The sequence below is a fragment of the Falco naumanni genome, chromosome 20, assembly GCF_017639655.2.
Source record: "Falco naumanni isolate bFalNau1 chromosome 20, bFalNau1.pat, whole genome shotgun sequence".
In the NCBI taxonomy this organism is placed as follows: domain Eukaryota; kingdom Metazoa; phylum Chordata; class Aves; order Falconiformes; family Falconidae; genus Falco; species Falco naumanni.
In genome coordinates, this window is record NC_054073.1 from 3,906,645 (window position 1) to 3,930,387 (window position 23,743).

At 64.5% G+C, this 23,743-nt stretch overlaps 3 protein-coding genes across 4 annotated transcripts in view; all 3 read right to left on the bottom strand.

Moving 5' to 3' along the window:
* The window catches only part of IKZF4 (IKAROS family zinc finger 4), a 35,696-nt gene extending 21,169 nt beyond the window's left edge, over positions 1–14,527 (bottom strand). The window contains exons 1-4 of one of the 2 annotated variants that reach the window (XM_040618591.1): positions 14,385–14,527; positions 6,969–7,023; positions 2,860–2,991; positions 1,073–1,177 (exon numbers count right to left, since the gene is read on the bottom strand). In XM_040618591.1, the coding sequence (XP_040474525.1) occupies positions 1,073–1,177; positions 2,860–2,991; positions 6,969–7,008 (277 nt within the window). In that variant the 5' untranslated portion in view covers positions 7,009–7,023; positions 14,385–14,527. The remainder of the gene's footprint in view (positions 1–1,072; positions 1,178–2,859; positions 2,992–6,968; positions 7,024–14,384) is intronic. The other variant, XM_040618593.1, reaches the window with a different exon arrangement.
* A 2,841-nt stretch (positions 14,528–17,368) lies between these two features.
* Positions 17,369–20,418, bottom strand: SUOX (sulfite oxidase). Its single transcript, XM_040618623.1, is given in 5 exon segments — positions 17,369–18,717; positions 18,719–18,889; positions 19,688–19,832; positions 19,925–19,967; positions 20,095–20,418. Coding segments are annotated over 4 exon segments (1,602 nt in total). The 5' UTR covers positions 19,957–19,967; positions 20,095–20,418; the 3' UTR covers positions 17,369–17,463.
* A 96-nt stretch (positions 20,419–20,514) lies between these two features.
* RAB5B (RAB5B, member RAS oncogene family) lies at positions 20,515–23,642 on the bottom strand. Its single transcript, XM_040618877.1, has 4 exons — positions 23,229–23,642; positions 22,893–23,015; positions 22,684–22,777; positions 20,515–22,423 (listed from the first exon to the last, which is right to left on the bottom strand). Exons 1-4 carry the CDS (start codon positions 23,625–23,627, stop codon positions 22,308–22,310), a joined length of 732 nt encoding a protein of 243 aa, XP_040474811.1. The 5' UTR covers positions 23,628–23,642; the 3' UTR covers positions 20,515–22,307.
* Between the last annotated feature and the right edge of the window lie 101 nt (positions 23,643–23,743).

A 23,743-nucleotide genomic window follows, 5' to 3' on the forward strand; every position in this document is an offset into this window, starting at 1 on the left:
AGGGAAGCCCCACATCCCTCATCACTCACCGCAGCGAGCGACGGGAGTAGACGGCACACCAGGACGAGGGACAGACTGCGACCACTCGGAAATCAGACCTGTTTTGCTGGGGGAGGTTCTTAACTATACCCTAAAAAAGCAGTTTTGTTCATTTTTAAATTAAAAAGCGAAGAATTCCATCAGTAGGCAGGGAAGGGGCTGGAATGTTTCAGGTTACGGACACAAGATTCCCCACACTGGTCCCATTTCTGGATCCCTGTCAGGTGCCACCCGTCAGCTCCGGGCAAGACCCCTGGGGACACGCACCCGCTCCGTGAGGTGACAAGGAATGGCAGGAGCTTCCCAAGGAGCAACCATGCAGCCTCCCCCGCTCATTTCTTGGAGAGGGGGGAAGAGCCAGAAAGGACAGCGAGACGTGATGGCAAAACTGGTGGCTGAACACAGCAGCACAGGGTGGCCAGGGGTGGGCGAAGGCTGGGAGCCGGCGGTGCCTTTCGTCATCCCGCGGCGTTCCCAGTGCATCCCAACATGCCCATGGGCTCTCCCAATCTACCTCAGCCACACAAATAACTTCCCAAGAGGCTCATTCACGTCAAGGCCACCGCGGACCCCCACCTGCCCAGGGTACCGCACGAGAAGAAGCGGCGTGGCTTCTCCTTCCCCCCACGGCCATCTAGAGGGATCTAAAAAATAACTTATCCCGAAGCGACCGACGGCTCCGCGGCCCCTCCGGACCTGCGGTCGTTAGCAGTCTGGAACACGCAGCTGCCTTGAAAGTCAAGGTGAAAACCACCACCACCACCACAAGGAACAACCCTGAGTCCTCGGCATCGCCGCGGCCGATTGGAAAAATCCGGGGTTCAGCCACAAGCTGTACCCAGGACCGGTCCCTGGGATGCTGCTCCACTTGAAGACCAAAGGAGGGTTTTATCTTCTTGGGTTGGCAAAGAAAGAATCAGCCTCAGGAGAGAAATGTGTCACAGCGGGAAGTCAACATCTCTGTCACGTCTGATTTGGGGACACCACCGGCAGAACCCGGCGCGGCTTTTCCCAGCGCAGGCGGCGTACTCACCACTGAGAGAGCGGCTCGGGGAGGAGTGCTGGCTGTTGGGGGTGCTCACCGTGGGTCCCACGATGGCCGAGCTGAACTCCTTCTCCAGGGAGGAATCCCCACTACCTGTGGGAGGAGGGAAACACAAGTGAGCAACGCCTGAATTGGGGCTGGGGGCTCCCGCCGCCTTCACCCCACCAAACCCTCTTCCCAGCGCCGCTGCGTCGGGAAGGGGCTTCGGGACACGGCTTTCACCGTCTGCCACGCACACCGGTGGCACCGCAGGAGCTCGCCGCTTGCCGGACCGCGGTCCTCCAGCTGTGACCTCCTCGGACACCAGCAGCCCCCAGCCAGCGCCGTGCCGCCGGCAGCGCAAGCTTTGCTCCCCTCGCCGGCTCGCGGGGAGGTGGCAGAAGGGGCGAGGGGTCGGCACGCCACGCTGGGGGGGCTCTGCGGGTGCTCCCACCGGCACCACAGCGCTGTGCCAGCTGAGGGGGGGGGGCAGACCACCCCTGGGGGGGCAGACCACCCCTCACCCATGAGCATCAGTCCCCCACCTAAGGGAGCTGTGCCCCCCGCTGTGCTGCCCAGGCGAGCGGGTCCCTTCCCCGGGCACGGGGGTCCCCCTCCCCGGCAGCCCGTGCCGGAGGGACCATTCCCAAGCAGATCCTCACGCCCCGGGGGAGCCGAGCCCACCCCAGACGGACCCTTGCAGCCCCTGGAGACAGGCCCTTGCCCGTTCACACTGGAAAGCGAACCCAGCAGTACAGCTGCCTACCCCATCGCACCCGCGCGCCGGGCTAGACTCATTTTTTCCCCTTCGGGGGCTAGCAGGTTTCTGTTCCGGCGAGACCTGCCGGCTGTCAGCGCGCCGAAAACCCCCGGCCCCCCACCATCTCCCCCCCCCCCCCCCAAAAAAAAAAAAAACAAAACGCCCGCAAGCCGGGCAGCGGCTGCTCCTCGGCGATGCTGTGGGGACGGTGGAGTTTCATGATGGAAAGTGCAGAAGCTCGGCGAAGGCCATCAGCGCAGCTGGGAATGTTATTTCTAAATGTTTGCAGCTGGAGAAACTCCCGTCTCGGCGCTCCCCGAGCCCAGTTCATCCCATTGTCTGGTGACTACTGGGACGCTGAGCTCACCCAGCCTCGCGGAGCATGGGAATCGGTGGTGGTAACTGCCCTCGGTGAGACAGCATCTTCTCAATCGCTGCTCCACCGGGACGCCCCAGCACCATCCTCACCCTTCCCAGCTCCCCGCGGCAGCTTTCCTCCCGGGGGGCACAGCGGGACAGGCTCGGAGGACCCTTCCCTCTCCCCTCCCCACGCTTCGGCCGGCGAGCTGCTGCCAGCCAGAGTCACGCCAAGCCGACAGGCGCTGCCAGCCACGGCACAAGAGGTTAATGAGAAGGTTGAGTAACGAGCCCGGAGCCCTCTGGGGGCTGGGGGCACATCCTGAGGCCGAGAACAGACACTGGGTGGGCTGAGAGCGACCCCCTCGAAGGGTCTCGGTACATCACGAGCGGCGTCCAGAGCCTCCCTCGCTCATATTCATCTCCACGGTCATCTTGGGGGGGGGCGGGGGGGGGGGCGGTGTCAGGCCTTTCCTTCCCTCTCCTCCCTGCCAGCACAGGGGGGGTCAGACACCTATCAATCACCCTCCAGAATCGGGCCCCCTGCACCCCTTCTCCTCCGCACGCAGCGAGCAAGCAGAGACCAGAGACGGCACCGAGTTATTTCAGGATCCTCCCCACCACCACCACCACCACCCCCCCCTCCACCGCCGCTCCCGTTTAACTCGCATTATTCTACCTTGCTGGAGATACCCTGGAGTGTTATCACAGCCAACTCCTTGGAAACAGCGCTGGAGCCCAGGCTGCGTGTGCATGTCTGCGTCGCTGGCAGGGCGCACGCAGCCGCTCACCTTCCAGGAAGAGCAGATTCCTGGAAGCGAGGGAAACGACCGTCATTTTACAGGCAGGCGGCACGGCACGGTGAGCGGGAACGTCGGCTGCTCCCCGCCGCGGGGACACGCGGCCTTCGGAGAGCAGGGAGCCACGCCGAGCCAGCCGGAGACGATGCTTGAAGGAAGGAGAGAGCAAGGGATGCAGGGATGCTGCAGGGGGTCCGCTCTGCCCTCGCAACACAGCCCACCCCCCACCCCCCCCCAAACCCAGGGGCTCCGGGCACAGGACCCCAAAATATGGGTGAGGACCTGATGACCGGGGGGGAGAACGGCATTGCCCCCCACATCAGCCAGGGCTCATCGGGGCTCTGCCCCCCTCCTATAGCCACAAGGGACAGGGACACCGAAGCCACGGTCCTCAGCTCCAGGGGCAGATGCTCAGCCCCGAAGAGGCACTTCACACCTTCCCAACGCGCCGCGTATCCCTATCGAACAGCCAGACACACAGGAACACATCCCCGCGCTGGAGCCGCAGGGAATTTTTCTAGGCAGCGTTTCCAGGCAGGCTTACCTTGGCAAGCAATTCCAAAAAAAAAAATAAAAAAAAGACCCTTCCCGGTGCCAGGTTTAATCCTGGAGGTGAAACTGGGGCTCCCTCACGGAGCACCCGGTGATCCTGACAGCAGCAGGAACCTCGCCGCGCTGTCCTGCAACCTGCTCCCAGCTACCGCTTGGAGAAAAGTTAAAAGCAGCCAAACTCGAATTTTAAGTGATAAAGTACGGGGAAAATAAGAAAAAAAATAAAGAAAGAAAAATAAAACCCACATTTATTTCTCCTCCATCCCTTCGACCATAAAGGCAGGGCATGGCATCCCGTCCGCAGCTGAAAGCTCAGCTCCTCTGCCAGCTAGCTTCATCCTCCGGATCCCAAAGGATCCTTCTTATTCCAAACGATCCCCAAGCAGCCAGGGATACGCGAGCCGATCCCTGGCACCGAGCCCCCGCCGCAACGGGGGTCAGGCCAGCAGGAACCTTCGCGCTGCCAAGAGCCTCGGCTCCCTGGGGGGGGGATCGCTGTCGGACCCCCACTGAGCAGCATGGACCCCAGCCAGGACCACCCCCCCCTCCAGAACATCACCCCCACCACCACCACGGGGCCGGGGAGTTTTTCCCTTGGTGCAGCGGCGGGTCTGACACAGGGACCCCCCCCCCGGGTAACGGCTCCCACCAGCGGTTCAGAGCCCCCCGGTAAGGTGGGCAGGCTGCCCGGTGCCGCCGGCGAGAGATTGAAGCCCTATCCCACCCCTGGGAGCAACCAGCGCCTGGTTTCGACGGTCTCTCGGCAATTTCCCTCTCTGATAACTTTTCAGACTCGAGATTTCAGGAAATATTGGGTCACATTTCATTTGTTCTAAAAAAACAAGTGGAAACCTGAACGTCAGGCAAGAGACGCTCCGTCTGCCTGTAGCCCGGTTATCCAAGGAGCCGGGAGCGTTTCACCCCGTTCCAAATCAAAGGGGGTAACACGGGGGGGGGGGGTGGGGGGGGGGCTGGGCTGTGCCAGGGAGCGGAGATGGGGGGCAACCCCCTGGAAACATCCCCCATAAACACCCCCCCACGTCTTCCATCAGCCTCTGACACTCACAGGCAACCAAAGTGGGGGCAGACCCCCCCCCCCAAAAAAAGCATCCAGGGAGAGGAGGGGAGGGAGGGAGGGCAGGATCCCACGGGAAAACACGGTGGGACAGGGATTTCATCCCACCCTGCTCTTGCGGGACGTCCCCGGTCCAGGCCGGGGGGCTGCGCTGGTGCCTCCCCCAGCTCGGATGATGGAGCGGGGTGCTCAGCCCCTTCACCCGCTGCGAGATGGCACCACCGTCCCCACGTCCCCAGCGCTGGGTTTGGGGGTTCAGCGTCCCCAGAAGGACGTAGAGCCCCAGGAGGTGCCCCCCGAGGAGCGGACACGTGGCACGGAGGGGTCTCTGGGCTGCCTCCACCTTGCTCCTGCCCCCCCCGGCGGTAACGAGACCCTCTCTCACCACCAGAGCTCTTTCAAAACGGACTTGTTTTCCTGTGAAGAACTCAAAAGAAAAAATATTTCACACGCACGAAGAGTTTCCGGGCCCTCAGCCGCCTCGCTTTGCGACAAACATGAACTTTTGTTTTTTCAAGAGTTCGTTTAATTAAACAAATTTCACAGAAACGAGTTTCCAGAACGCTGCTGGCTGTTTCCCCGAGTCGTTTCAGGGCTGCCAGCGACCTGAAGCGGCTAATTGGCAAGCCTTGCCCCTGACCCTGCTAATTAACCCATCTTCGTTAGCCCTGCCCTGCTCCCCCCCGCCCCGGCTTCGCTCCCCGACTTCCCGGAAAGTCCAAAAAAGAAAAGGAAAAAGGAAAAACCCCGGGATGGTCCTGCAGAAGCTCCCGTCATGCTGCTCTCCCATCATTTCCCCATCCCCCTTCCCTCCAAACTCCAGGAGCTGCATAAACCCGGGACCCCCAGGACCTCCGGCACCGGGAGCCCACGGGCACCCCAAGACTGAGCCTGGTGGGCTCTTTGCTTTTCCCACCTTCGTTCTGGGCTGCGCAGGGGAACGGGGCGCGTGGGGGAAGGGCTCAGCCATGGGTCTCCCCCAGGAAAAGCAACGCCGCAGCCCCACGGGCACCGCAGACCTCGGCACCGAGCCCACAAGCCCCCAGACCCAGCCGGTGGCGAGTGCCGGGGGCGGGGGGCACCGTTCTGCTGAGCGAAGCGGAGAGCGCAGCCACCCCCGGCGGCGCATCAAGCGTTTTGTGACCTCCCAGCGGCCAAAAACCCAGTGCGTGGAGAAGAGCTGAGGGTCTAACCCCGAGCAGGGACCCTCCCGGGATCGGAGGAAACCTTCCGAGAAAGGAGGAGAGCGCACGAACTCCGAGGATGGACTTTGCCAGGCCGGGAGATGCAGCGTGATTTACGCGCGGGGCGTTGCACCAGGACCCCCCCCGCGGTGCTGTCAACGCACCAAGCCCCCGGCCGCTCGTTAGAACAGCCGGGGTCCTCTCCCCCCCGATGCACTTCAACTCCTGACCCCCATCCCCGCTGAGCCATTCATCCCAGCACCCCCCAGCCGTCCTCCTGGCGGCACTGGGGCCGGATTTGGGAATCGGGAGGGTTTTTGTTTGGTTTTTTTTTTTTTTTTTTGTCTTTGCTACTTCGGCGGCAGCTCTCGCTCCAAAGCCCGTCTCCTCCGTGGACAAACCGCGGCGTTCTCAGACCAGTGCCCCAGAGATAACCACGAATCCCACCAACCCCACTCACCAGTTCCTGCAGGTGACCAGATAACCAAAATCCCTCCGGTGTCCCCGTTGTCCCCTCTGGAGAGGGTCACTGGGGCTGTGACCCCCAGCCGGCCCGTACGGCTTCGCCGGTTACCGAGCGGTCCGGCACGCCAGCAGTGGGACCCAGGTGAGCCCCCCGCTGCCCCCCACTCTCCCCACGGATATTTCATGGACTTTACGCCCGGAGCTCAGCCTGGGTCCCAGCTTAAGTCGCGCCGGCAGAGCGCGGCGCCCGACCCGGCAAGACCTGTGGGGGTCTTTGACGCTCAGCACCGGAGAGCAGGACTGAATTCCCCCGTTTCAGGAGCGCAGCCAGGAGTCCTGAAGGAACAACCCGCCCCCCCCGAGACCCCCCGAGGCCGGGACTGCCCAGCCACCGCTGGAAAGAGGTTTTCCTTTCAGCTTGTAGCAAGGCTTTGAGTTTCCACCCACAGCGCCCACCAGAGCAGCGGGCGAAGGCACAAGCACGTAAACTTCGGTGTAAACTTCCAACGCTTCGGTTTTTACACTAGGTACCTTCATTTTTTTTTAAATTATCTGTTTATACTTAAAACTGCACCCTTGGTCAATGCTTCATCCACAGCCTGAGGATGTGGATGAAGGTACCGGCACAGGACTGGTACCCAGAGGGTGAGACCGAGCATCTTGAACACGTCAGCGACCCAAAAGAGCTGGCAAAAATCAAGATCAGACATACCAGATATGTAAGATCGTCCATTACAGTCTTCTATATCCATCTTTAAGGTACTTTGCTGAAAGAGAAAGCAGAGCTCAGTCAGAATTAGCCTCCAGAAGCCTCTCCTCCTCCAGGAAAGCTGCCCAAGCAGCTTCTGGGAGCAGGAGTTACTCACCCCCTGGGCTTAACCCCGTCACCACCGGCTTCACCATCAAAACCCAGCGGGTGACACCGATCCCCCCACCCAAGTGCTGCTTTCCAGGCACCCCCCTGGGAAAGCCAACGCTGGAGCGAGCGGTGGGTCCGGCAGCGATGCTAGGGATGCGCACCGCAGTGAACGGTGCCTCAGCACCGCCGCAGGCACAGCACCGCCGCTGCGGCGTGCCGGGGATGCGGCGTTGGCTCTTAAAGCCAAACCTGGGACCCTCGGAGGGGGCAGAGATGGGAGAAGAGCAGCCACCGGCTCCCCTGGGACCACCGAGAGCCAAAAAGTCACCGGTCCAGGTAGACGGGCACAGCCCTGAGTAACCAAGTGGGCCAGCAATTCGCTGCTCCCACTCCAGCGAGGGACCGCTGCCAGGAATCCTTGTGCCCGTGCCCGACGTGGCAACAAGGGAGCTGGAGCCCCGAGCGCGGAACACGCGGAGCCAAAGCACTCGGCTTCATTTTATTAAGGAAAAAACCCCAGGATTTTGGGCAACAAGACCCAGCGCTGACGCACCACGCTCTGCCGGGCAGAGCCGCAGCCCTTCCCACGACCACACCAAAATAAAAGGGAAATCTGCCTTATATTTTGCTGCTCGGCACCCCACGGAGATAATGAACATTTTATACATTCAAATGGCTTTTATTTGTCAATTAGGTTGGCTGTTTAAAAAAAAACAAAAAAAACCCAAAATGAGCCCGGTTTTAGAAACAGGAGTTTTGCTGTTTAGAGCTGTCTCTAATTGGCAGTGGATAGGGCTGGAAACGGAGCGTTTGCTGCAGAGAACAATTAGAAAAAGTGATAATTTGTGGAGATGAATCGTCTTTTCGGAAAGCCGACGTGATTTGCAGAGCGTGAGCGCGCACACGAGCAGCGTGTTGGTCTCCCCCTTCGCTTCTCCAGCGGCCGATCCGTGGCAGGTAGGGAAGCTTTCGGAGACCTCGGGATCTTCCCTGAGCCAAAAGAAATCAGTCGCTGCCTTCCGGCGGTGCCCCTTTCTAAATTATTTTTAAGGAATAATTCAGATACCTGAATGAACCCAGTTGTCCCAGCCTTTCTCCCACTCCAAGGAAGCACAGATGCGGACGAGGCGCATCGGCCTGGGCTTCTTACCCCACCAGACCCAGCCGCCCGCTTGATGTTAATTAAGAGGAAAAGCTCTCACTGTGCTCCAGTTAACCGCAGACCTCGCACGGGGGGGTCGCTGGTTTTACGGGGGAGGTTTTCACCAGCTGGGCACCCGCTTACACCCAGCCCAACCCAGCCATACCCGGTGGTGGGATGCAGCCAGGGTGTTTTTCCAGCTGTTCCCATCAGGTTTGGGGATGAGGTGAGGACCCCCCGCTCCAGCACCAGTACCCAGGGTCCCGGCACTGGGAAGGCTGAAGGAGGAGATGGAGATGCCGGCTCCGGTCCCACCCGCAGCGGGATGCAGACTCCCAGGTCCCGAGTAAAAGGCACCTCCGCATCCCAGGCTGGCACCGGCACCGGGTGAATTTAAATTTGTTATAGGGGCTGCAGAAAATAAGGAAGCACGTGGGCTAGTGGCGCGACACCGGCGCTGTCCCCTGCACCGTCACCCGTGCCACCGAGGCGGAGGAGAACATCCCGGGGCCGAGCGCTTTGGAGTTCCCCTTCCCACCCCTCGGAGGCTGTGAACTTCACGAGATGAAAATGATTTCAGTTGAAAGCTCTCCCCCAGGCGCTGGGGTACACAGGAACTGCGGTTTCAAACGCATCCTGCAGCCTTATTTTTGTTGAACCCCTAATTTTGCTTTTCTGTGTTAGGCGCACCCGCTTGGCAACGTGTCTGCTTTGCGGAAAGGGCACGGCGACGCGCTAAGAAAAATTTTATTTAGAAAGCCCTTTCCCTCCTGTACTCTGCAGAAGCCTTTGAAAAGATGAAATTTAAATTCTAAATAAGAATAAGAAAAGCCCAAGTGCTAACGACTGTCCGACGGGGACCGTGAGTGAACACGCGGCACGGAAAGCTCCCGGCATCGCTCCATCTCCCCGGGACACACGCCGGACCACCGGGACCCCGGTGCCTTCCCTAAGCCACAGGCAGCCGACAGCGAGAAGCAGGAGAAATTAATTCTCCTCAAAGTAATCAGCTAATAATCAGCCAAATACAATTGAGTTGAGGAGTCAGTTCTGTAACTCCGACTCCTGCACGCGGTCTCATTAACGCTAACGGGATGATGAGCAGTAAAAGAGATGGATTCCCCACTCCTTTGTATTTTAAAAGAGGATCCAGGAAAAAAAAAAAAAAAAAAAAGCACCGGGAGCATTTCAGGAGCCCCGAGCCACGTGTCAGTGGTTATTTTCCTTAATTTTGCCGGAGTGCAAGGCCTTGCAAGCAGGAATCACATTTTAAAAAATTGCAAATTGAAAAAAAAAACCAAAACAAAACACCTCACCGAGCTCACAGGAACCTATAGCTCTACGGTTAACGACGGCGCGTAATTAACCTTCGGCTAGAAAATGCTTTTGCCTGTTGTTCCTTCCTAGAGTCCCGATTTTGAAAAGCACCGAAAAAAGGACGGACAACCCCCACACCCCACAGCCTGGGGGAAAACACATCCCTGGGGGAAAAGGGGCTGCTTGCAGGGATGCGGCTTTGGCTCAGCACCGTGCCAGGGAGCGATGCTGGCCGCCTCCGAGCTGCTCAGCACCGCTACCAGCCGCCCCCCCGTCCCCATGAGGAAGGGCAATCTCTCATGGATCATCCTCGGAGCTGAGCCCCCCTCCGGAGGGGTGCCGGGGTCGGACAGCGCGGCGAGGACCCGGCGCGGGGACAAACCTCCATGCTTCGGCGCGGCGGGCGCAGAGAGCACGTCTCCGTCTCCGGACTTTCTTCCCAGCTTTCAGGTGCGATCGTCAACTTGGGAATCGGAGGCAGGAGAGCGCTAAAATTAGAGCAGAGTGCCTTCGGCGCTGCTCGGTGCTCTCCTCCCCTCTGAAATAAGGACTTTTTCCCCAAGTGGCAACACTCAAGGAAAAAGGAAAAAGTCCTCAGAAGTAGCCCAATTTAAAAAAACCTCCAGCTCAGCCTGGTGCCACTTGGGAACGTCCTTCGTGCTGGTAACAAGAGGCTTCTGAAGGTGGCCAGGAGGACCTCCTGCCCCTCCTGCGCCGGCAGAGTGAATCCCGGGATCGCAGAAACATCCCAGAGCCAGGAAAAATCTCTCAGATCCCACCCTGGGCTGCTACCCTGTACCCTCCGGCAAAGGGCTCCCACCGGCTGCCTCCAGAACCCAGTGTAAACCCCTAGTAGCCTCGTGGTTGTTAGGAAAACTGACTGGCTTTCCTCCCCGGTGTTTCTGGTTATACCTCAAGTGCTGTGAAATGATTCTGAACGCTCAGCACCAGCAGCGGAACGCTCCTCTGCCTCCAAACACCGTGACAGCAGGAGAGACCCCAGCCCGACGGCACCCGGGGCTCCGCCAGGTTATTTTTGAGCTGACAACATCAACCCCCACGGGGGTAAACATGCAGCTCCCGCCAGGCTTGCACAGAAACCAGCCCAAAAATGCCAAAACCAGCCAGAAAACACCAAAACCCTTCGGTCTGACCCGTTTCTCCACCGGTCCCACCAGCAGGGATCGCTCCCCAAGAGGCACCCGGCACGCACCCACGGACCAGACGGGACCCTCCGAGCTACGACGAGCAGGAGGATCCCCCGGGAACGGTGAGAGCTCAGCTCTGGTGGCACCAAACACCCATCTCTGTCTGCACCGAGGGCTGGCACCCACCGCAGGACAGCCCAGCTCGGTGCTGGCGAGACCCGCGTCCCGCGGTGGGGGAAGACGTGTTGGGGGGGCGAACATCTCCAAGCCTCCCGTCAGGGTAAGAATTAGTAAGCGCCATCAAGGTCCTCACAGTTTCTTTTTCCTAGCCATTGTTTCCACGAGCTGCCGTTTATTTTCCAACGCGAGGATTTATGATTATTTATTTTTTTCCCCACCTTCGCTGCAAATAGAAGCTCAGTGAATGAACCGGGCGCTCAAAGACCTCACAAGTTTGTGGCATTGGAAGCGCTTCAAGACGCAGCGTGGGGGGGAAGGGTGGGCTTTGGCAGAGCCCCCCATCCTGCCAGCGCACCCCATTTCAACGCTGAGGACGTGGCTTTGCCGCGCGGGTGCCGGCGACCCCGGCTCCAGCCAACGGAGCCACCTGTGGAAAGCGCAAATTAAAGCGTTGCGACACGTTGTGTCCATGATAAAATAGTTCCCGTTGCCTCCGTGTTTTGAAATATAGGATTTAGTAAGATGAAGTGTCGTTGCTAAAAAAAAAATTAAAATAAATTAATAATCTGATTTAATGCAACGCCGCAGCCGGAGGGCAGCGGCTGACAGCCTCCCGCTGCCGAGCTGGGGAGCCCCTGCATCTCCCCTGCCGCTGGTGGTAAAGGCGATGCCGGAGCGAAGAAACGCGGTGCAGCGCTGGCAGGGGAGAGGGAACGGGAACGTTCTTAGGTTATTGCTTTAGGGACGGGCAGAAAAACTTCCTACACCCACCTGCACCGGGGTTTGTCACGGCAGCAGAGCCGACACCGCCGCCTGCGCGAGCCCGGCCTCGCAGTGGGACCCTGAACCAAGACAGAGCGATGTCACCCGCCTAGGACCCCCAGAGACCCCCTCCCAGCTAACCCAGGTGCCTTAACCCCAGACCTGAGCAACCACGGCCGCAACTCCCACCCTTTTTTCTAACTACAGCAGGGGAAGAGAGAGAGAAAACCCTTGGAGGGATCCAGCTTGAAGCCAGGTCCAGCAGCGGGCAGGCAGGACACCAAGCTCCGCGTCTCCCATCGAAGCAGGGATGTTATTTTTCCCTCGTTTTCACCGCCTGGAGAAGCTCCTCCCCACTGGAAATGCTCCTAACGCTAACACGACAGGACACGAGCCTTGCCTGCTCATTGATATAATTTTGGTCCAAAGCACTATCAACCAGCACGGTGTAAAAGGCGAAACTCCTGGTTTTAAAACACCGCTCCCGAGATTCCACGAAGTTTTAATTCAAAGCAAACCGAGGGCTGTCTCCTCCCGCGCCTTTGTTCGGGATCTAAACCCGTGTTGTGCCCTCCGGGCATCACCACAATACGGATAAATAATAACCGTGAGCGACGACGCTGAGCCTACAAAAGATGAAAAGACATTTCAGGAGACCGCCCCGGCAGCGAAGGGAGGGAAGAGAAGTTCCTTCTCCAGCACTTCCCGGGACAGGCGGTGGGAAAAGGGGCTCCGGCCTCCAAGCAGTGGAGCCGCGCTGTGGGATCGCCGCTGTGGCTGGTGGCCTGACTTCGCTAACGACGCTCAGGCGCGTTTTAAATGGAACTGATCCACTGAGAGCAGAGAAAAATTAATCCGCCGCTGGATGCTCCCTCCTCGCGCCCGTCCCGGTCCTCTGCCCTCGGATAACCCCGCTCCGTCTTCGGGCGCGGAGACCACGCCGGCCCCCGCGGTTCCTGAAATTCCCCTTGGGAGCACAAACCGCTGCTGTGCAAACCAGAATCGGTGCTGCGGGGCCCGGCCGGCTGCTCCCACCACTGACACCTTCACAAGGGCTCCAGAGCCCCGCTGGCTCACCCAGGCCGCTCGGGATTCCTCCAGTCCTTGGAATAAAAGCCAAGATGAGGCCAAAAAATCATTATCCCGGCTCCACCGCCGGGATATATACACGTGCCCAACCATGCCACGGGACATGGCTCACCCTTCCCACCGCAGCCGAGGGGCACAGGGCGGCGTTTTGCCTGGACCGGGACCTGGGGATGGTACCTGCAAGCTGCTCCCGGAGAACGCCGGCCCCGCGGACACCGGCCTCACCGGGCACAAGGCACAGCACGGGGACGCTGCCCACCCGAAGCGCCGGCGTCCAAGGAAGCCCCCCCCGCGCACCCAGGAATAGACACTACAAGGAGCAGCCACGAGAAAGTGTTTACAGCCGCCACCGGCAGCTTTGGCCCAAGAGCCATCGCTGCCTCTTCCCGGACCCTCCCGGGCTCTCCGGATCCCCCTTCCGTGATCCCAGTGGGGCAGCTGGCACCGGCACCGGCACGACGGCTCCATTCGGGAGCGATGCCGGACGCGCTCTGCGAGCGAAACGAGTCCGTCATTGGCACCAACGCTGCTCTTCGGGGGGGGGGGGGGGGGGGGGGGGGCACAACGGGGACGGGGGCCACAGCACGGGGGGCACCAGCTCCGGGATTTAGGGAGCTCACCCCCCACCTCTGCTCATCCCCGGGGGGGCAAGGATGCAGCCCCTTCTGCCTGGGGCAGCATCGGGGGTGGTGGTGGGGGGGTAGAGGGGAGTTGTGAGGGTCACAGGGTGGGCAACAGGCAAATGGGGGGGGGGGGGGTGAACCCCCCAGCCCAGCATCCCAGAGGAGGCTCCGGCATTGACAAGTCGGTTGGGAAAACTCTGCCCGGAGCCAAGAGCTTCACCCAAAAAGCGGCGGCGGCAGCGACACCCCGCAGGCACAGGTAGGTACGGGGGGGTCACAGAGCTTGGGGGACCCCGACCCCCCCGACCCGACCCCCCTCTCCAGGAGACGGAGGCGCAGGGGGGAGGGAAACAGTCCCAAACCGGGATGCAGGAAAAGCAGCAGAACTTCGGCGGGGCCCCCCCCACGCCCCCCCCACCCCGAACCCGTTGTATCCCAGAAATGTCATTTCACCGGCCAGCACCCGGGGGGGGGTCCCCTGCACCCCCCCAGCCCCTCACCCTCACAGCAGCCAAGTTTGGGGGCTGCACCCGTGCAAGGAGGGACACCCCGCCCCCCCATCCCCAGCCGTCCCGGGGAAAGCGGCTCGGGGAAGATTTGGGGGTGCAGCCCCCCCCCGCCGCGGGGGACTCCCCCCCCCCCGACAAGACGCCTTTTGCTCCGGCCCCCCCCTGCGGCACAGACCCCGCTCCGAGCCCTGACAGCCCCCCAGGCACAAGACGGACCCCCCCAGCCACGAGCTGCCCCCCCTCCAGCCCCCCCCCAAGAGACCCCCGACCCCCAGCGCAGCTCCCGCCGCGCACCCACCCCGCCCCCCCGGCGACCCCCGGCCGCCGGACCCCCCCGCCCCCATCACCCCCCAGCCCAGCACACACACACACCCCGGCCTGCTCACACCCCGCCGCCCCCCAGCACCGAGGCCCCCCGCTGCCCCCCCCCGGCCCGGCCGGCGGCCCCGGCCCAGCTGCCCCCCACCCCGCCCGACCCCCCGACAGCGCCCGGCTCTCACCGGCGGGGCTCGGGGAGGGCCCCCCCGGCCCGGCCCGGCCGCGGGGCGTGCGGCAGCGGCGGGGGGGGCTCAGGGGCTCGGCGGTGGCGGCGGCTCCATCGGCGGCGGCTTCACCTGAGGAGGGCCCGGGCCCCCCCGCCCGCCCCGAGCCACTTCCGGCCCCCGCGCGCAGCCAGGCCGCGCAGCCGAGCGCCGACGCCCTCGAGCCGCCGGGAGGGGGGCGCCGCGGCCGCCATGGGCCGGCGCGGGGGGGGGCTCAGCCGAGCGCCGAGTCATCGAGCGGCCGCCGGCCAGACCAAGGGCGGGCAGCGGAGCGCCGAGAGCGCCGAGCGCGGGGCGGGGGCACCGAGGGCCTCGACGGGCCCCGGGGCCGTAATCGATAGCCGAGAGCCGGTAATCGATAACCGATAACCGATAACCGGCGGGCGCGGCCTCAGGGGCCGGGAGCGGCGACCACCGAGCGGTCCCGGGACACCCCCCGGGAGGGCCCCGGGCGGTCCCAAGGCCGAGGGTCCGCGGGGTCGGGAGGGCCGTACAGGCCCACAGGGGGGTCATAGGGGCCCGGGGGGGGCCATAGGGCGGCTGTAGGGCCCGGGGGGGTCCCAGGGGCTGGGGGTCCCAGCTGGAATCCCACAGGGTCACAGGTTATATGGGGTCACAGGGTCAGGTGGGGTCTATACAGTCCCGGGGTGAGGGGGCCATAGGGCAGCTGTAGGGCCCTGGGGGGGTCCCAGGGGCTGGGGTCCCAGCTGGAATCCCACAGGGCCAGGTGGGGTCTATACAGTCCCGGGGGGGGGGGTCCCAGGGGCTGGAGGGTCCTGGATGGAATCCCACAGGGTCAGGTGGGGTCTATACAGTCCGGGGGGGGGGGCAGAGGGGGGGGCCAGAGGGCGGCTGTAGGGCCCTGGGGGAGGTCCCAGGGGCTGGGGTCCCAGCTGGAATCCCACAGGGCCTGGTGGGGTCTATACAGTCCCGGGGGGGGGGGGGTGGGTGCATAGGGCAGCTGTAGGGCCTGGGGGGGTCCCAGGGGCTGGGGGGTCCTGGATGGAATCCCACAGGGTCAGGTGGGGTCTATACAGTCCGGGGGGGGGCAGAGGGGGGGGCCAGAGGGCGGCTGTAGGGCCCTGGGGGAGGTCCCAGCTGGAATCCCACAGGGTCAGGGGTTATATGGGGTCACAGGGTCGGTGAGCCAAGGGGTCTATACAGGCCCGGGGGGGCCATAGGGACCCCAGAAGGGGGGGGGGAGGGGGGGGCGCATAGGACAGCTGTAGGGTCGGTGGGGGGGTGGGTGTCACAGGGGGTCTGAGCTGGAATCCCACAGGGTCAAGGGTTATACAGGGTCACGGGGGCACACAGGGTCCCTGGGTCACCTGGGGACAGAGGGGTCCCACGGTGGAGGGGTCCCATGGCTTAGGGGGGTCCCATAGTGGAGGGATCCCACAGCTTAGGGGGGGTCCCTTGGCTGGGGGTCCCACGGGAGGAGGGGGTCTCATAGTGGAAGGGTCCCATGGCTGGGGGTGTGTCCCATGGCTGAGGGGGGTCCTATGGCAGGGGGTGGTCCCATGGCTTAGGGGTGTCCCACGGTGGAGGGGTCCCACAGCAGGGCGGGTCCCATGGCTGGGGTGTCCCACGGTGGAGGGGTCCCACAGCGTAGGGGGGGGTCCCATGGCTGGGGGGGGGGGGGTCCCATGGCAGGGGGGGGTCCTGGGGGGGGTGTCCCATGGCTTAGTGGAGTCCCACGGTGGAGGGGTCTCATGGCGGGGGGGGGGGGTCCAATGGCTGGTGTGTCCCATGGTGGAGGGATCCCACAGCTTAGGGGGGGGGTCCCATGGCGGGGGGGGGTCCCATGGCGGAGGGAACCCACAGCTTAGGGGGGGTCCCATGGCTGGGGGGGTCCCATGGTGGAGGGAACCCACAGCTTAAGGGGGGTCCCATGGCAGGGGGGGTCCCATGGCTTAGGGGGGGTCCCATGGTGGAGGGAACCCACAGCTTAGGGGGGGTCCCACGGCTGGGGGGGTCCTATGGCTTAGGGGGGGTCCCATGGTGGAGGGAAACCACAGCTTAGGGGGGGTCCCATGGCTGGGGGGGGTCCCATGGCTTAGGGGGGGTCCCATGGTGGAGGGATCCCACAGCTTGGGGGGGGTCCCTTGGCTGGGGGTCCCACGGGAGGGGGGGGTCCCATGGCTGAGGGGGGTCCTATGGCTTAGGGGGGTCCCATGGTGGAGGGGTCCCACAGCTTAGGGGGGGGTCCCATGGTGGAGGGGTCCCATGGCTGGGGGGGGGTCCCATGGCTGTGGGGGGGGTCCCACAGTGGAGGGGTCCCACAGCTTAGGGGGGGGTCCCACGGCTGGGGGGTCCCATGGTGGAGGGGTCCCATGGGTGGGGGGGTTGTCCCACGGTGGAGGGGTCCCACGGCTTAGGGGGGTCCCATGGCTGGGGGGGGTCCCACGGCTGGGGGGTCCCATGGCTGGGGGGGGTCCCACGGCTGGGGGGGTCCCATGGTGGAGGGGGTCCCATGGCTGGGGGGGGTCCCATGGCTGGGGGGGTTGTCCCACGGTGGAGGGGTCCCATGGCTGGGGGGGTCCCATGGTGGAGGGGTCCCATGGCTGGGGGGGTCCCACGGCTTAGAGGGGGTCCCATGGCTGGGGGTCCCATGGCTGGGGGGGGTCCCACAGTGGAGGGGTCCCATGGCTGGGGGGTCCCACGGCTTAGGGGGGGTCCCATGGCTGGGGGTCCCATGGCTGGGGGGGGGTCCCACGGTGGAGGGGTCCCATGGCTTAGGGGGGTCCCATGGCTGGGGGGGGGTCCCACAGTGGAGGGGTCCCATGGCTGGGGGGTCCCACGGCTTAGGGGGGGTCCCACGGCTGGGGGTCCCATGTCAGGGGGGCAGCCGGTCCGTAGGGGGTCCCGATCCCCACCCTCCCCCCAATCCCACTACGGCGCCGCTGCCCCCGCGCTGCCCCCGGAAGCCGTAAAGCCTGGAGTCCATAAAACGCACAATCTTTATGGAGCCACTTTCACACGTCGGGGGCCATAAATGGGGGCGACCTTCGAGCCGTGGGGCGCGCGGCCGGGCCGCTCAGCGGCTGACGGTGACACGAACACGGTGCCAGGCGTTGCTGAGGACCCCGCGTAGGTTCCAGATAGGTGCCACCGTGTCGGGCTGGACGTTGTAGCTACCGTCCACCGCTTTGCAAACGATCTCCAGCTCGGCGGCACCCGCCGGTACCGGCACCTGCAACTCCCAGAGCGCCCAAGCCCAAGCACGTCCCGGTACCGGCCGCTCACCCGTCAGCCGCGCCACTTGCCAGGTCCGGCCGCCGTCCAGGGATACGTCCACCCTCACCACCTCGCGCCCACCGCCGCTCCAGGCGTAGCCCTTCACCGTCAGCTCGTCCGCCGGCACCGCCGCGCCGGGACGCGGGTGGGTGATGGCCGATTGCACCGGTAACTCCTGGATGGCCGGTGCCGTCCGGTAATCCACAGTGTCCCAGTCCACGCAGGGGGAGAAACCCTTGTAGTCGTTCTGCTGCCAGTGGCTGGGGCTCTCGGTGGGGCTGACGGCCACGCGCCGCAGCCACTTGACGCTACGGGCGCCCACCACGCCGGGCACCACGACGCGCAGCGGGAAGCCGTGATCGCGCGGCAGCTCTTGCCCGTTCATCTCGTAAGCCAGCAGCACGTCGGCCAGCGGGCTGACGGCGCGGCCGTAGGGGATGGACGCGCCGTAGGGAGCCCCCCCGGCATCCACGTCCAAACCCTCGAAGCAAACGTGCCACTCGCCCTCCCGCCGCTCCTCGAAGCCGGCGTGGAGCAGCACGTCCCGCAGCCGCGCGCCGCCCCACCGCGCCGTGCCGATGGCACCGATGTCCCATGCCAACCCCTTGACGGGGCGGACGAGGCTCATCTCGGTGCGGCGGTTACCGGCGCATTGCAACGTGGCCGTCACCTCGTGCTTGGGGAAGCGGCTGCGCAGCTCGGCCAGCGACAGCGACAGCCCCCGGCCCCCCGGCCCCTCCACCCGCAGCCGGTAGGACCCCGGTTCCACCGCCGGTACCGGGAGGTGGTTACGGGTGAAGAAAAGCTCGTTGGGCGTCAGGAAGCTCTCGGTCAGCAGCTCCGCCGGCGGCTCCGCGTTGAACGGCTTCTGGCTGTTGACGCGCAGCCCGGGGTGCCGGGGGGGGTCCCCGGCGAAGGGGTCCTGGGTGGCAGCGGGGGGTGGCGGCGCCTCGGCGGGGCTCAGCTCGCCCACCTTGTACTCCCGCAGCAGCTCCAGGACGTGGGGCTGGTTGTGGACGGCATAAAGGGCCCAGAAGGGCTCCAGGGCCCCCCCCCGCCGCCAGCAGCAGCTTGTCGGCCCCCCCGGGGTGCAGCTCCACGAAGTCGGTGACGTCAAAGACCTCGGTGCCGTGGGTCACCCAGACCCGCTCGGCCGGTGAGCGGTGGCGCCCCACCTCCTCCCGCGTGTACTGGGGGTACTGGGGGGCCTGGGCCGCCTGGGCGACCTGGGGGGCACCGGCCCCGTCAGCGGGAGCATGGCACCCCCGCTGCCCCTCCCCCACACGGGCAGGACCCTGGGGTCACCCCCCACAACCACCGCCACCCCCGGGCAGGACCCAGGGGTCACCTCCCCACCACAGGCAGGACCCTGGGGTCGCCCCCCACAACCGGCACCCCCAGTGCCCCCCCTCCCCCCAGCAGGACCCTGGGGTCGACCCCCAAAACCGGGGCCACAGTTCGGTGGCCGCCAGCTGGGGGGGAGGGGGCGGGGGGGGCCGTGACCTCCAGCCACGGGGGATGTTGCCCCCACTGTCCCCACCCCAGAGACGGACTGGGGGAGGTGGGGGGGGCGACCCAGAGGGTCCGGCCATCCCGGTGCCACCCCCTGCCCCGGGACTCAGCCCCCCCGGGACCCCGCTGTCCCGGTGCTGCCGCCCTCGCCGGGATCCGCCCCCCCGGTGCCGCCCCCCCCTCCACCCCCCCAGGGGTCGGAGCATCCCGGTGCCGCCCCCCCACGGTGTTCCCGGGATCTCACCCTGTCCCCCCCTACCCCGGTGCGCCCCCCCGCCCCCCAAGGATCGGAGCATCCCGGTCCCCCCCGCCCCCAGTTCCCCCCCCCCCCCCCGGTGCTCCCGGGACCTCACGCGCTCCCCCCCCGTGCCGGTGCCCCCCCCGCCCCGGTGCCCCCCGGACCTCACCCTGTCCCGTCCCCCGGTGCTCCGGGATCTCACCCGCTCCCCACCCCGCCCCGGTGCCCCCCCCGCCCCGGTGCCCGTCCCCCCCCCCTCCCCGGTGCCGCTCACCCTCCGCCGCCGCTCTCCGTAGGCCAGGACGGCCCCGAGCCCCAGCAGCGCCGCCAACACCGGGGCCGCCCCCCCCCGGGGCACCCTCGGGGCCGGGCTGCCGGGGGCGAACCGGGAGCAGCCGCGGCGGAGCAACGGCGGGAGCCTGCGGGGACAGCGGAGCTGGGACCGGCCGGGGAGGGGGCACCGGTCGGGGAGGGGGGGGGGGGAACTGACACCGGGGAGGGGGGGTCCTACCTGTGCCCGGTAACGGCTCGGAGCAGCAGCATCGCGGCGGCACCTGGGCGGGAGACAGCGGCTGGCACCGTTACCGGACCCCGTTACCGGGCCCCGGGGGAGCCCCCCCGGCGCGGGGGGCAGCGGTAACCCCTCCCCCCCCCCCGTGCCGGTCCTCCCCCGCCACGCACCTGCGTCGCTCCGGTAGCGCGACCTCCCGCCGGCCCCTGTCGCTTTAAGAGAGGGGCTAGGGGCGTGGCCTCGGGGGGCGTTGACCACGCCCCCTCCCTGCCCGGCGCTGTGGGCGTGGCCTGCGGGGGTCCGCGGGGGGCTTAAAGGGGCAACAGCAGGCGGCCTTAAAGGGGCAACGCCGGCGGATTTAAAGGGCCAGCGCTACCGTCGCGCCCCCCCCAACCTCCCCAAACCGCCCCCCCCGGGGGCAACCGGTTGCCGGCGGCGGCCAAGCCCCGGCCCTGCCCAGCTGGCCCCTCTGATAAGCGTTATCGGGGCAGGGCTGGGGCCCCACAGCGGCTGTTGGGGGAGCGGGGGGGCAGTTGCCCCCCCCTGCCCCGCCCTGAGCACACACGGGGAGGTTGGGTTTATTTGTTCCCCCCCCCCCCCCCCCATTTCCTTTTCGTGTTGTTTGTTTTTCACTTGCAGTAAATACATCGGGCACTCGGCTGAAGTTCTGTTACCACGATTGTTATTTAAATGCAATGGAGGAGCTTTCTCGAAGCGGAAAAAAAAAAGAAAAGAAAAGAAAAGAAAAAAATAATAAAATAAAAACCAAAAAAAAAAATATTTATCCGAGAAGCAGCAGAAGAAAAAGCAAAGGGTGAGAAAAGCTGCAGCGTCCACATTTGGTCCAGCGGTTTGGCCTGGGGGAGGAGGGGGCCGCCAGCATCACCTGCGGGGGGTGGGGTGGGGGAGGCTGGGGTCACCCTGGGGGGGCTGGGGGTCCCCAGCCCCTCGTTAAATACAAGTGAGTGAGTCCCAGGGGGCTCCCATGGCCCAGCGCCAAGCAACGGTGTCCCCGGGGGGGTGGTGGGGGGTGGGTCGTCAGCCCCATGGCGGGGGCTGGGGCAGTGGGGAGGGGGTCAATCTGCCTGTGGTGGGGGGGCTTCATACGAGACTGGTCCCTCCGCCCCATAGCCACAGCCCTGGGAGCGAGTGGGTCCCATCCCCCACAGCGCTGGGGGCTCCCTGAGCCCCCCCCCTGCCACAAGCAGGGCCCCCACCACCCCAGGAAGCCTGACCTGACCCCAAAGCCCCCCCAGAGAGCTGGGGGCTCCCGGCTGCCGCCGTCCCGCAATGGGGTGTCCCGGCTTTGGGGTGTCCCCTTGTGCCTGCCTCCCCCCCCCCCCCAGAGTGGGGGTCCACGGAACATCCCGGCTCTGCCGAGGGTCTCTCCAGCCGAACAAGCTCCCTGGGGGGGGGGGAAGCAAAAGCAAAAGGAGATGAGCACGGTGCCACCGCCCCCCCTAAAGGGACCAAAAAAATAATTAAAGAAAAATAAAATAAAATAAAACAAACAACCAAGGTGCATCTGAACGGGACGTTTCCACGACTAAAGTGCAAACTGGAGTCACCCGCCAGCCGGGGGGGTGGAACGGGGACAAGAGCCCGGGGTCGTGTCCCCCCCCCCCCCCAACACACCACAGCTCCGTGGGTGGTGGGGAAGGGGCGCCTGATGGCTGCTGGGGGTCTGCAACCCCCACCCCCCCCCCCCAATAAAAATCCCCCAGGCACTTCCAATCCTCCAGCAAAAAAAAGGCCACCTAGGAAGAAATGAAGGACGCTGCAGCTTCCCTGCCCCCCCCCCCCTCCCAGCCAAAGAGAAGAAACAGGAGGAGAAAACAGAAAAAAAAAAAATAAAAAAAAATTGAAAAAGAAATGGGAGACAGACCCCCCCTCGGAAAAAAATATCCCGTGTTCTCCGGAGGCGGCTTCGGAACAAGGTGGAACCTCCTGGGGTCTCTCCCTGCCCCGTTGACGGGACCCGGATTTCCAGAAGCAGCCGGGTCGGTGGGAGCGGCAGGTGGAGACCCCAGACCCTCAGGTCGCTACTTGCACCTATAATACAAAGTGAAGAAGAGTTTTGTTGTTGTTTGTTGGGGTTTTTTTCTTTTTTTTTTTTTCCTCCTTTTTTTTTTTTTTTTTTGGAAGTTAAGTCCCCAGCTGCTCTAGTTCCGCTGCCGTCGGGATGGTGGGAACGGGGGGTGTCGGTGATGGTTTCCAAGCGTTAAAAAGTGCAGTTAGAGGGGGGGAGGGTCTCGGGGAGGGGGGGGTCCGGTTCAGCCTGGCGGCTCGGTGTGCCGTGGTGACGGTGAGGTGCGGTGGACGGGGATGGAGGTTATATCTGAGCTCTTCCTCGGGCGCGGGGGGCCGGTGGGGGGCAGCCCCCTTAGTTGCTACAACACTGGCTCTTGTTCTGCTGGCTCTGCTCGTGCAGGTCCACGCCTCGGCTCCGGCCGGCCGCGCCGCTCGTGCTCTGGGGCTCGCTCTTTGGCAGCTTCTTGGCTGGAAGGAGGGGGAGGGGGGGGATGAAAACGGTGAGACTGGGGGGAGCAGGATGAGGGGACCCAACCCTGAAGCCACCCCGGCTGCTTCCCTTGGGAGAATGAGCCACCTCCCCCCGGAGCTGCTCTTGCACCGGCACCGCAGCCCGTGGCATGGCCGCTGGACAGACCCCGGCGCTGCTCGGCCCCCCAAAAAGCTCTAAGGGGGGGGGGGGACACGCACCAGGCAGACCCCCCCGGACACCCCCCCAGGCGCCTCACCGATGGCCAAGAAGAGATCGTTGACATTCATCGCTGTCTTGGCCGACGTCTCCATGAACAATAGGCTGTTGTCATCTGCGTAAGCCTGCGCCTCCTGGAAGGGACGCGGTGGGTGAGGGTCCCGAAGCCCCGGCACGTCCCGGTGGTGGCACTGGGGGTGGGGGGGGGGGGGCCAAGGAGGGAGGTCACGGCCGCGGGGTGACACTGACCTCGTATTCCACCATGCGTTTGCTGGCCAGGTCGGCCTTGTTGCCCGCCAGGGCGATGACGATGCTGGGGCTGGCTTGTCGCTGCAGCTCCTTCACCCATGTCTTGGCCCGCGCGAAGGTTTCCTAGGGGCAGAGGTGGGAACTCAAGGCTCGTCCCACCGCTGCGCTGCAAGGCGGGCGTCTTAGAGGGACCCCCACCACAAAAGCCACCCCCCTGCAAGGAAAGACACACCCCACCCCACCCCGACACGCAGCCACCAGCACCCCCCAGGAGCCCCGTGGGGCTTGGCTCATGGCGGTGCCCCACCGAGGGGTGTGTGTGTGGGGGGTCCCTACCTGGTTGGTGATATCATAGACCACGATGGCGGCTTGTGCCCCCCGGTAGTACATGGGGGCCAGGCTGTGGTAGCGCTCCTGGCCGGCCGTGTCCCAGATCTCAAACTTTACCGTTGTGTCATCCAGGCAGACGGACTGTGTGAGGAACGCCGCTGGCGGGAGGGAAAGACGGTGTCGGCATCCTACCGGCCCCCCCCAGGGCAGCAGGGACACCCCCCCACACACACCCCCCCAACCCCGCAGCTGGATGGTGGGGGAGCCCCTCAGTCCCAGCTCGTCCAGACGTGAAGCCCACCCACGGGGCGCCACGAGGGCTCCTGCAGCCCAGGGACCACCGTGCCCACCGGGGCATCGCCACCCACCACCGCGACCAGAGCCTGACTCGCACGCCGGCTCCATGCACCGCAGGCACAGGGTAAGGGTTTGGAGCCCGGGGCGGGCTCAGGACCCCAGGGCGGGGGGGCTCAGAACCCCAAAGGATGGGGGGGGGAGGAAAGGGGGGCTCAGAACCCCAA